This window comes from Dysidea avara, chromosome 14 (genome assembly GCF_963678975.1).
Source record: "Dysidea avara chromosome 14, odDysAvar1.4, whole genome shotgun sequence".
NCBI classification, from domain to species: domain Eukaryota; kingdom Metazoa; phylum Porifera; class Demospongiae; order Dictyoceratida; family Dysideidae; genus Dysidea; species Dysidea avara.
This window is the reverse complement of record NC_089285.1, coordinates 7,495,819-7,508,228: the sequence shown is the minus strand read 5'-3', so window position 1 is coordinate 7,508,228 and position 12,410 is coordinate 7,495,819. Positions and strand designations below refer to the sequence as shown.

Sequence of the window (12,410 nt, the reverse complement as noted above, 5' to 3'; positions counted from 1 at the left end):
GACATTGGACACTGATGGAGATTTCATCACAGAAAAATCTTTACAGAGTGTTGCCTTCCCAGTGGGAGAGTTAGTTACATTACTTCCACATGTACCTTCAATAGCTATTTTGTTACAATGTATAATTTGTACATTCCACCTGAATTATAAGTCAATCTCCTCTCTTCTTGCTTTTCAGTTTCATTTTATATTCCAGTATAAAACGGCAGGTAAAGGTAAGTGTCTGTTTTCTTTCTAGCTAGCTACAGGATAGCTACTCACTTTTTGACTGTCTCCTCAGCATCTGTCTGTTGATTCCAGGCCAAGAAATCACTTAAACACCTTGTAACACAAGATCCTATAATGTTGAAATGTAGACAGTAATATAAAGTGTAGGTAGAAATATGACATTCACATGAAATTGGAAATATAAAGTGAAATTTGATACATGAAAGTTAAGGGCAAAACAGAAATATCGTTTTTTAAGTGACCAATCCCTTTTAGAAAAATCATGTGTAACCTAGTCTGGAATTGAACTCTGTCCATTCAGTAAAAAGTGCTATAGACCCTTTTCAGGTGAGCTGCTGCCATAGCGACATCCGCCATCTTGGAGTACAACCCGTTTTGCAAACCCTGGTAGCGTTGCTTTCTATAAGAGTAAAACAATACCCAGGAAGCAGAGTTTCTTCTTCAGCTAAGGTTTACCAGTACGCTTTCCCCCACGCTATCAGGGTTTCAAAATCCAAAATGGCGGATGTTACTATGGCAGCAGCTTACCTGCAAAGGGTCTACATTAGTGCTGTAACGATTATTTGGTTATTTGATTATTCGGTTGGCATGACACTGTTCGATTCGTTAACACACTATTCAAATAATCGTTAGTGCTTTATACACTGTATTCAGATGGAAAAGCCAGCCTTGAAACTTAAGATTGTGAATGAAGTGATGTATCTATGCTGTAAAAATTCTATTTAAAAAGATAGAAATTGCTCTTAGGCTTTACCTTGCTCCATGACAAGATTTCAGTACTTAAGTATAGGCTTAAAGAATAATCGAATATTTGGTCGTTTATTTCACACTATTCGAATAGTAAAAATCATGAAAATTGCTATTCGTTTCAGCACTAGTCGACTCTATATGACAATCAATGCAAGAATATTTCGCATTTTCAAATCCACAGTACGTCTTACGTGAGAGCGTTACCAATCACTCGTAGATACATTTCCCTCAATGGCTGATCATTCCCTTGCCAACTCTTATTAACGCACCTTTTTCCGCAAGATATGTGGTCTGGTGCCCATCCGGACTCGCGCTTAGTCTCGTGCCCAGCCGGGCTCGCGCTAATGCGCAAACACGGTGTTTGCGCATTAGCGCGAGCCCGGCTGGGCACGAGACTAACTCGCGCTAGTGTGCATTAGCGCGAGCCCGGCTGGGCACGAGACTAATGAGAGGCGAGGTGAAAGATAGAGACGAAAGTCACTGTCTATAGATTTTCTGTCTCGCAGTGACACTGGTAATAACCTTTAATCCTGTAACTGTTGTTATGTTTTCTGTTTTACAGTGGCACCAACTGAAGCGATGTAACCGCGAGTTGTTCGGGCATAGTCTTGCTTCGTCAGTGCTAGAATGGTCAGACCACATTTTGTACTAACGCAGGTTATCTGTACTTTGTAGAACAATTTTGTTACGGGTACCCTGGTCACGCGCAGCCAGACCATTTTTGTCAAAGTGGCTGCACAAGACTACGTGTACTCTTGTTATCTGTTATGCACCTATCAATGTAACGCCCCACTACCACAGGTACGGGCTGAGGTGGGGGAAGGTGGGGATTTGTATTCCTGAAAATTACAATGCCCCACCTACTGGGGGAGTACAGCTGGTAAAAGCCCCTACAAATCCCGACAATACCCCTAGTATATACCTGGGGGAATGTGGAGCTTAGAGGGGGTTAGATATTTTTCAACAATAATAAAAATTTCATTAATGATAAAAGATGTACACACTCTGCATTAAGCCACACCAACTATTTACACTCTTCACATACAAATTCTTCAGGCTCTTCCACAATACCTATACAAACAAAATGGAACCATCTGTCACATAAATCACAGCCTATCCACTTTTCTACGGAATCCGTGAACTCCTGGAACTCTTCATAACAAACTGCACAGTGGTAAGTGGCTACAGCTGTTTTACGTTCTTTGTTTTTTCTTCTTGTTTCAGCAGCCTTTACTGCACCTCTTCTGCGGTTCTCCTTGATTGTGTGTAGGTGTTCGAACCATATAGTGACATCACTTACTGATAGCAAGGTTTCTTTAGCAATTTCAGAACAAAGGGACTCGGGTGGAGGGTATGAAGTTAACTGGTCAAATTTTTCCTTAAGTACTGTTGAAGGAGGCTTTTTCATTGGCAAAAGTTGTGATTGAATAGATGACTTAGGTGGCAAATAATGACCAGTACAATTTTCTTTACATTCAGTGCAATCAACATTACCCCATGGTCTGTCAGGGTCAGGAATAGGCAGTGGTAAGTGCGTGATAAGTGGTCCTCCACTGTACCAGGGTGGCATGTGCTTCTGCTCACTCCTGCACACAGGATGACAACAAGAGGGATCAAAACAGCAAACAAGAAAAAATGCGTATTGGGGTGGTAGTCCCTTAATGCTATGCCTTTCCTTTAACTGCCACACAGTGTCAAAATAGTTGTACAATTCTGGCCTTTCCCTTTTTAATGCTTCTTTTTGCTTCTTAGTACCCTTACAATATTGTAGAAAATATTTACGGACTACTTGTTGTTCTGAAGAATTCGCTCCATTGTACAAATGTATGACAGTGTCTCCACATGGAGCATCATTAACTCTGTTTATGTAAACATTAGTAGCCAATTCCATATTATGCTCATATTTTTCTTTATTGATCTTTCCTGTGTTTGAATCCATGCATGTTCCTCCAAGAGTGGATGGAATGAATAAATTTGCATGTGCTAATGCTAAACAACCGTTTTGTAATTCAACGCGATTTAAATAGCTGGACCCACTGTTCCTTGCTGTAACAAGGCATGCAATAGTTTACCGTTTCAAATGTCTCTCTGTCCATATGAATTGAACCTCTTCATGAATCGGGCCTTCATCACTGGCACCATCTACCCGAAAACATTCAACTGGTTTTCTAATATCTGTACTAGGATTGAAGAACATTGGCTTGAATTCTGGTGTTAGTTCTAGCATTTCTAAATCAGCACTGTGTTGAAATGGGTTTTTTGGAAAAACACCAGTTGCCTTAACTACACCTGCACACATCTCTGCAGTAGTATCTGTGGCTGTAAAATTATATGATGTAGTCTGCAGAATAGAGGTATAAGGATTAACATAGTCTGTATAAGTCGTTAGAGCTTCATGATCTTGCACTACTGGGCTCTTGTGCAAACGATGAGTAGCCATCGTATCTAAGCGGAATCCAGCAGCATCATCTCTGTTAACATTAACAATGTTGCAGCCATCCTTGTATTGTAGGTAGTTTAAACCAGCATAAAAGGCTGCACTCCAATGAGCGTCGGGATTAAACTTGAGCATGAACCCCTTTCGTGCACGTCTACAAGTGACTTTGGCCAAGCCTTTATAACGTTCAGCAGATTTTCTTCTTTTGTTCCTTGCCACGCATAGCTCTACTACAGTTCCATAAGCAAAGTTTCGTCCAAAGGTTTTGATTAAATGATCACGTATCCTTCCAAAAGTGGCTTTTGATTTAACACGGATGTTCCCATCAAATGTCAACACACCAGTTCTGCGCCATGCATCAGCCCCAACATTGCAACTTTTCACAAAATCTTCGATTTCTCTTCCAATAGTAGGAAACTCCTTTACAATTGTTTTCACACGGTCACTTTGCTTCTTCCTAAGGTAGTTTCGGCTAGCAATAGTTTTACTTATTAAGTACTGGGCTCTTCGTTGAATGGTCTTCCTTTGTTTTGCTACAATAGCCTTTGCCTTCTCACTAAATGCATCTTTGAGGCCAATGTACTCATCAGGATCTTCACTTTCTGAGTCTGTCACAATAAAACCATTTAAGGCATCCACACTCCTTTCTGCCTCATGTCGATGGGTATTATTATAGTTGGTAAATGCTTGATATGATTGCTGTAGCAACATTTTATGATCAGATGTCAAACATTTCTCTAACAATTTTGGAAACTGTTGGGACAGTTGATTTGTAATACCTTTTTCATCATCACAATCTGCTTTTGTTAGCATGTGGTCAACTAAATGAAACCAATTAAATTTACTTTCAACTAATGCTACAAGCAGCTCATCAAAAACAAAACATTTATCTTCTGTGGCAGTTTCTAGTGAACAGTCAGGCTCAATATCTGAATCATCAATGTATAACTGAGTTACCGCAGCTTCTTGATCTTCACTTAAACTTCTGATTGATTCTCGAATATGCAGAGACTCTTCAATACAAGCCTCCACCCTAGCAGTTCGCTCAGTCATATTTTCAAACCCATAACAGCGCCTGGCTGATGATGGTGTAAGTCCAGAAGCTTTGAATGTTGCATACCTAACTAGTTCTCTCTCCCGGTCATTTTGAGCAAGGGACAACAAATTCTGAAGGTCAATCTTGGAGAATGTTTTTGAACTAGTAGCAGAGCTGTTAGATGATTCACAAATATTGATGAGTTTCTCATAGTCGACTCCTGGATTGAGTTCCATCACATACACTTTAGGATCTTTATTTATCTTGATTAGCAAGGCAGCTAAAGGCATTTGTAACAGTCTACGCTTAGCATTTGGAGTATGATAAGTTACACCTGGAAAGCAGCTCTGAAATAATGATTTAAGAGGAGTGATGCCTTTCTCCATTACAATATTTGCAGCTTTTATCATTTTAGGGCATTCCTTACAATTATGGTGGTGGCTTTTACAGTATTGTGTTCTAGCTAAACAGTATTGTCTAAGGTTAAATTCTTTAATTTTACTTATGCTTACACGATTAGAAAGTATTTCATAATCCGATAGTGAAAGATTAACATAATCATGGTAAGTACTAACAAAGTCAGTCTGAGGCCTCCCTGTACCGGCAATACCAGTACAAGGAGGCTCTGCTAAAAAAGTGTATCTTTTTGTTGGTTAGTTATTTGACCAACAAAAGACATCTGGCCAGCAGAAGAGATCTGGTCAGTGGAAGACATGAGTTCAGTGGACGATGTCTGGTCAACCGAAGGTGATTCATCAACAAAAGAAGTCTGATCACCAGAGGACATTTGGCTATTTGATGATGATTGACCTCTGGAAGATGTTTGTGAACTTTCATTGTCAGAGAGTATGATTGTATCTGCACTACTGCTGTCATCACTATATACACTTGACACTTCAAGCACAACCTTAGATTCCTTTGGTTTCAAAGATTTATGCAAACGCCTGGTTTTACTAGAGGAATCATCTGACTCCTGACTGGAAGCAACATTTCTGCTATGGTAGGACATCGATCTTTTAGTTTTTTTCTGTAAAACCAGCAGTTCATTTTCTAGCTCTCGTTTTTGTTTGGACAAACTGGCAATCTCTTCAGTAATATCGTCACAAGCCTTGTAGTTTTTCACATTTTCAGCCATCTGTCTTCTTTTCTCTTTGTATGATATTCTTTCCTTTAAATTTTGTATGTCTTCTTCCAACCGTTTCATGCATTCCACTCTAGCATCAAAAGTGAGCCTTGGCCGTTTTGTAGCAGTGGACTCTACAGCTCCACAATATTTGTTACTGCGGCTTTTCCCCTTCTTAAATGAGTAGCTTGGATTTACTTTACTCCTAGCCGCATCCAAGAGCTTCTGACGACTTGAAAGATATACGGGATTCTGTAGGCAAATTTCTTGAGCTGCTTTATTTACTGATATTTGATATTCAGTTAGAGGTCGTATGGATTCCTTCTTGTAAATAAGGGCTCTCTGCTTGATGTCTTCATCAGACAGACCTGGACTAGCCATCTCAACATTTGGAATGCTAGATTCCTTTATAGGGTATAAAACATACAGAATGTAAATGCAATGCAACTGTTACATGCACTTAACAGGAATAAGCATACATTTGTTTTTGTGTGTGTGTGTGTGTGTTCTTTTGCAGCAACAATATAGACTGAATTAAATTCTTTACATAAAATTTATACGTATGATATACCTGTGTTGTGCCTCTGCAAAGCGAAACACCAGACTTGGATAAGCTTAATTGGAGTTGGGTAGAAGTTTTACCAGGGGCTGCTGCAACCGCACCAGAATCCTGAGGATGGTTAAAGGCCACCTGTACACAAAATATAGATACTATGTATAATTTTACCACTGGAAAGATTGAATACATATTCTGCAATATAAATTTAGTAACACTATGCATGCTTTATACAAGATAGTAAGTAGCTGCAACTTAACAATGCATGAATGCATGTATATAAATGCTTAGAACAATATCATAATACTCTAACCGCTAACAAAAGATTGCTAATATTTAGTAGTGCAAACTATTAAAACTATAGATACCAGTATGATAACTACATAAGTGCAACATTGCACTTGCTTGCAAGAGTTAACTTGTTCACGATGAGGTTTATTGCCAGTAAAGGGACGTGGTATTCACTATACTCACGAGTTTTCATCCTGCGGAATACAGGGTGAACCTGGCTATTAGCTCTACGGCAAACAAATTGACTCTTGCTAGCAAGTGCAATGTTGCGGTTGGGTGGTACCACAGCTAATCAAATAGCTATTAATCACAACCTATGCATTTAACTATAGCACTGTCAGCAATTAACCAACAAACCATATGCAAGCAAATGTAGGTGAAGATAAAAGATTTTAACAAATAGATAAACTCTTCACAGATACATTTCAATACTCTAGAGCCGGAGTCTAGACTGGTGGGCTGTATTGAGCTCTGTTCAGAACTTCCAACTATAAGTAAAATTTATCAGCTAAGCCTCAATTATATATATAGCATGAAGCAATCAGTCTGTCAACTAAAGCTAAGCGTACAATTCTGTAGTTTTAGACTTAAGCTGAAACTGTTTTACAGACCATCTTAGCACAGATTAGAGTGTGGTGGATAAGAGTGCTATTAGCAGTAACAGGTTATCACTGTTAGGCTTCACAATAACAAGTAGAGCAAGCCAGTGTACATGCAGCACTTGCATACCATGTAGTTTAATACCAGGAATGTATTGTATGCATCTAATTACCCCCAGCAACATGCACTGTGTGACAAACATCAATCTTTTTCAAGCAAGTATAGTTTTTGCCTACCTATCATGACAAAATGCACCAAGAAAAAATAGCTATTTAGCTAGCTAATTTATTTTATATACAAGCTACTAACCGACTGTGCGGTGGAAAGATTGTTGGCTGCACCTTCCTCGGACTGAATTGTTTCCATTATCCTCATCACAGCTCTGTCAGGAATTTCCTGGTCCAAGCCAACTACATCAACAAACACGTTCTCTCCCCAGCTGTCATCTCGTACTTGCAATATCACACTACTCTGGCTGCACTGCAAAATATCCTTAAAGCTCTCTAGAATTGCAGAACAGAGGACAGAGACGTCGCCACTATATCTCACAACTCTTGTTCTTAGCCCACTAGGTGTGCTGATAGACACCAGCGCACTCTTGCTTTCTCTTCATTCCTCGCTTCGTTCACACATCGCCACCAGGCCAGCTGCATTCAAAAACGAGGCGTGCGCAGTTAATTATCTCACGTGATTGCCAGTCATTGCATTTTAATGCACTTTGAGGATACGCTTGCGGGTTGTGATATGTACGGCTGGAGTACGCTGATGGTTGACTATCCGATACAAGTGAATTCCTTTTATAATTTTCAAGGTAAATACAAAGCCCCACTACCTCGGGGCAATCGGGCTATCAATTCCCCTACCAACCCTGACTTTCTCCCACCCTCAGCCCGTACCTGTGGTAGTGGGGCGTTACATTGATAGGTGCATTAACAATTGTAAATGTACAATAGAGCTTATGCAGGGGGCGTGGTAATTATCTCTAAGCGCCCAGCTCTTACACTCGTTAACACCATTCCGCCATTTGTAGGGTAGAAACGTTGCTTAGTGAAACTGCTCATGGATAGTGCACAACGTGTAAACCAGGCGTTTTCTTATTCACGGTATTATTTAGAACAGTCAGGAGACACCAAGGATCGATATCTCGATAAATTGAAGTTGATTTGTCGCGAGGAATATCCCTATTGCCGACTGGAGAAGCCTTCATCGTTTTCAGAGCACGCTATTGAGTGGAATGAATGGCCAGATGTGATGTACGGAGATGTATATAACTACCTAATACTGCACCTAGTCTTTACACACATGAACAACTTAAAACTTACAAAAGTCTGGAGGCTTTCAATCAAGTTGTGAATGGATGGGTGAGTGATGTTATTTGCAGTGTCAGTCGATCCAGTAGTACCAAGCTTTACTTGTTTACAGCACTTGTTAAACATTCACAAAGCCTTTCATTACCCTCACTGAAGGTATGGGTTTCAGTTAAACAGAGTGGAGAAGTGTTGTGTGCTCACTGTACATGTATGGCTGGTGCTGGAGAGGCTTGTTCACACATTGCTTCTGTGTTGTTCATGTTGGAGTTAAATACTCAGATGAAGCAGCAGTTTTCGTGCACATCATTGCCGTGTTCATGGCTACCAAGCACTTTTCGAAGTGTCCCATTTTCTGAAATTGGTAAAATAGACTTCACTACACCAAAGCATAAGCGCAAACAAACTGTCACTGAAGGATGTGGAGACCCATCTATGAAAAGCAAAAAGTTTTCTATTCCTAAGTCTACTGATTCTGATTTAGCCACTTTTCATAATGAGATGTCTCAAGGGCTGGGGAAACCAGTTGTGCTGTCATTGATGGCTGAGTATAATGATTCTTATGTTCCAGAAACAGAATCTGGGGTTTTACCCAAACCTTTAACAGAGTTGCATGATCCGACGGCAATGGAGATGGCATATAATGATCTTTTGACCAAATGTGAAGATATTTACGAGACTGTGTCTTTCACATTTAATCAAGCTGTCATGGTGGAGGAGCGCACAAGAGAACAAAGTAAATGTCGAGCTTGGTTTGAGCAACGTGCGGGTAGGATAACAGCTTCTAAGTTGCGTGAAGCTTTGCATACTAACCATTTTCAACCATCTGTTTCCCTGATCAAGGCTATATGCTATCCTGAGCAGCGTAAATTTACTTCTTCTGCATGCCAGTATGGGTGCAAGCATGAAGATATTGCCAGGGTAGCATATACAGAAAAAATGCAAGCTTGTCATGAGAATTTTATGGTAATACAATGTGGCCTTATTTTGGATCCTGAATTTCCATTCTTGGGTGCCACACCAGACGGCCTTGTCTACTGTAAGTGTTGTGAGAGTCGTGTTTTAGAAATCAAGTGTCCTTTCTCCTGTAAGAATAAAGCATTTTCAGAAGCCATTCTTGATAATTCTTCCTTCTTTTTAGAAGACGACAATGGCAGACTCGCACTTAAGGAAGATCATATGTATTATTATCAAATCCAACTGCAGATGAAGCTATGCCACATGCAACATTGTGATTTTGTAGCTTGGAGGGAAGGTGAAATATTTCACCAGATGGTAGAGCTGGATTCTGATTTCATTGACTCGGCTATACATGACGTTGAACCATTCATTAAATTGGCCATATTACCTGAACTAGTAGGAAAGTGGTTCAGCAAGCAACCAATAATGCCACTGCAGTCATCAAGCAGTACAGCTGCTAGTGGTGGTGCAAGCTCCAGTACTAGCATGTCTGTTGATGCAAGTGTAAACCAGGTGGATTCCACAGACTCTCACATTACTAAGGTGGATGCTACTGCAGGCTCGAGGAGCAATGATGTCCATAATTCAAGTTCTTCAGATGAACAGGAAGGATACTGCTATTGCGGTAAAGGAGAAGACTATGATAACATGATTTGCTGTGATAACAAGGATTGTTTGATAGGATGGTTTCATTTTTCATGTTTAAAAATGACCAAAAAAGATGTTCCGAAAGGGAAATATTTTTGTCCAGACTGCCACAATCAGAGGAGTTCTAAGAGATCAAAGAAGGCAATGAAACATCATTAATATACTCTACTGTACATGCACTTTCATATCCTAAATGTAAATAAAATGAATGTTACGTAAATATCAACAATATTATTTATTACAATGACAGGTACAACTTAGTAAATAATTAAAATGGTACTACAGAGTCACAACAGTTACATAGTGCACAACATATTACAACTATTTTATCAACAGGAGACACACCCTCTTCGTCACCTTTGAGCATGTTAATAGACAGAGTTGATTGTAATATGGAATATTTTTGCCTTACTAGCCCAATAACTCTTTCAACATGAATTCTAACATGAGAAAGCTGGCGAGCAGTGTCAACTTCTAGCTTACTTAACTGCTTTTTCCCTCTTGTAAAGGGAGGTACCTTGACTTCTGCACAATACATTCCTGCAGCCTTTTCTATTGTGAAGCCACGATCTGCTAATATGACATCTCCAGGTAACAGTTTTGAGAGGAGACCACAGTTCTCAGTTAAATGTACATCAGATACCCTTCCGCCCCAGCCTTTAGATATAAACGATACTGACCCCTGAGGAGTGATGCCTATTAAGAATTTGCATGTGTTGTGCTTATAGTTCGACCATGTTTGAGCCCTTGCCATCAGTGAAGTTGGCCTGTCTATGAACACTTCAAAACAGTCTATAACAATCGCACATTTCCGAAAATTTTTCCTGAAACGTGTTGGCATTGTCTTCCGTAACTGATCCCTCTCTGGCCAATAAATCAACGGTGATAACTTTACATGAAGTACATCTAGCCACTTGGTAATGCATCGGGAAACCGTAGATTGGTTTACACCAAAGCGATATGCCAAATCTTGATCAGGAATATTAAGTCGTAGCTTAATCAAAGTAATCAAGAGCTGATCAAACATGGGACAGCCAGAAAAATGACATTCAGGTAGACCCTTTATCACCAAATTGTATATGGCTAGCAAAACTGCAAACAATGGTAGGCCTGTATAAAACTTCACTTGCTTATCATTCTCTTCTAAGCTCTGTCGACTTACTATCCTTGTCTGCAACTCATCAACCTTTGTATTCAGTTTAGCTTCTCTTGTTCTTAGCTATTGAAGCTCTTCTACAGCTTGGTTGTATTTCAGGAGTAGGTCATCATATTTCTTGAGTAGTTCATCATACTCTAGTCGTGTCTCTTCAGCTTGTTGCAATCTGTTCATTTCATCCAACCTCTTTTGTTTGGCATCTTCAATCTCCTTTCTTTGTTCAGCTTCTCTCCTTTCTTCTTCTCTCAACAATCTCTCCCTCTCATCTTCTTCACATCTTTTCCTCTCCTCCTCTAACCTTTGCTGCTCTTCTATTTCTTTCAGCCTCCGTTCTTCTTCCAATTTTCTTGCTTCTTCTTGCCTTTTGCTAGACTCAGCAAGCTCTTGCATTCTGCTTTCCTTTGCCTTTTTCTTTTGCTGATCAGTGATCTCGGTCTGCTCTATCCTCCGTTTTCTGGAAGCTGTTCTTCTTCGAAAATCTGCGACCTGAGCTTCCATCTTTCGTTTCATAGGACTGTCAACGCGTTGAAAGATTGTAGGGGTGTAGTTCGGTGCAAACTGGTTGTTACTCTTTTGTCCATCAATGAAATGTTCACTACATATTACCGTGTGCTCGGTTGGGTACCAGTTCTTCCTGTTTACAGCAGCAATCCATTTATTTCTTCGATCTAGATCCGCTGGGAAAGTATAAAAACTTAATCCACTCCCTCTTACACACAAATTGGAACAATTCACAGCACAACACTCCTTTGGCATCTTGTACCTGTATACCCTACAAATGGCGGACTGGTCCTAATGCGTGTCTTAAATTGGTAAGAGCTAGGCGCTTAGAAATAATTACCACGCCCCCTGCATAAGCTCTATACTACTAGTAATATGTTATAAGTCGCTATGTAATGGTGTGGTGTGAAATGGATAGCTGACCATCAGCAAACAAGATTCTCCCCCAGTAAGGATCTTGTTCTCCAAGCCTCATTGTTTTGTATGGTTGCTTATGTATTGTTAGTGTTGTTGGTATGTGAGAACTGCTTACACAGAGCAGTCATGAGTAACAGGCAACTTGGGGTAAACAAGATAAGACTAAGCACATTTATACTAACCTCACCTACTGTTGTTGAAGTTGTTAATTAACACATTTGTGACCCACTGAGTGAAAACCCAACTAGTTTGCATTTTTATCAAACTTCTTTTTATGCCTTCTTTGTTATCCAGAGGGAAAAACCATAGATACTATACTAATAACACGGCATTGGAAGCTCCGTTTCGCACGCCGGCACTCATTGTACCGGAGGTAATTAATTTGCCGGTTTCGTCATGT

General features: G+C 39.9%; 2 protein-coding genes across 6 annotated transcripts in view; both read right to left on the bottom strand.

The window, feature by feature from the left end:
• LOC136244382 (ATP-dependent DNA helicase RecQ-like) overlaps positions 1-12,410 on the bottom strand; it is a 71,927-nt gene that overhangs the window by 23,610 nt on the left and 35,907 nt on the right. For 3 of the 5 annotated variants that reach the window (XR_010695190.1, XR_010695191.1, XM_066035955.1), the window contains one exon: positions 262-337. The gene's annotated coding sequence lies outside the window, so the exon portion shown is untranslated. Of the gene's footprint in view, positions 1-261; positions 338-1,169; positions 1,290-12,410 lie in introns of those variants that run through there. The other 2 variants (XR_010695189.1, XR_010695192.1) reach the window with 2 other exon arrangements.
• On the bottom strand, positions 8,312-11,887 carry LOC136244651 (ensconsin-like). Its single transcript, XM_066036203.1, has one exon. It carries the CDS (start codon positions 11,846-11,848, stop codon positions 11,156-11,158), a length of 693 nt encoding a protein of 230 aa, XP_065892275.1. The 5' UTR covers positions 11,849-11,887; the 3' UTR covers positions 8,312-11,155.

Coding starts and splice junctions, on each gene's coding strand:
- LOC136244651 (XM_066036203.1), bottom strand. CDS start 11,848: ATGCCAAAGGAGTGTTGTGCTGTGAATTGTTCCAATTTGTGTGTAAGA.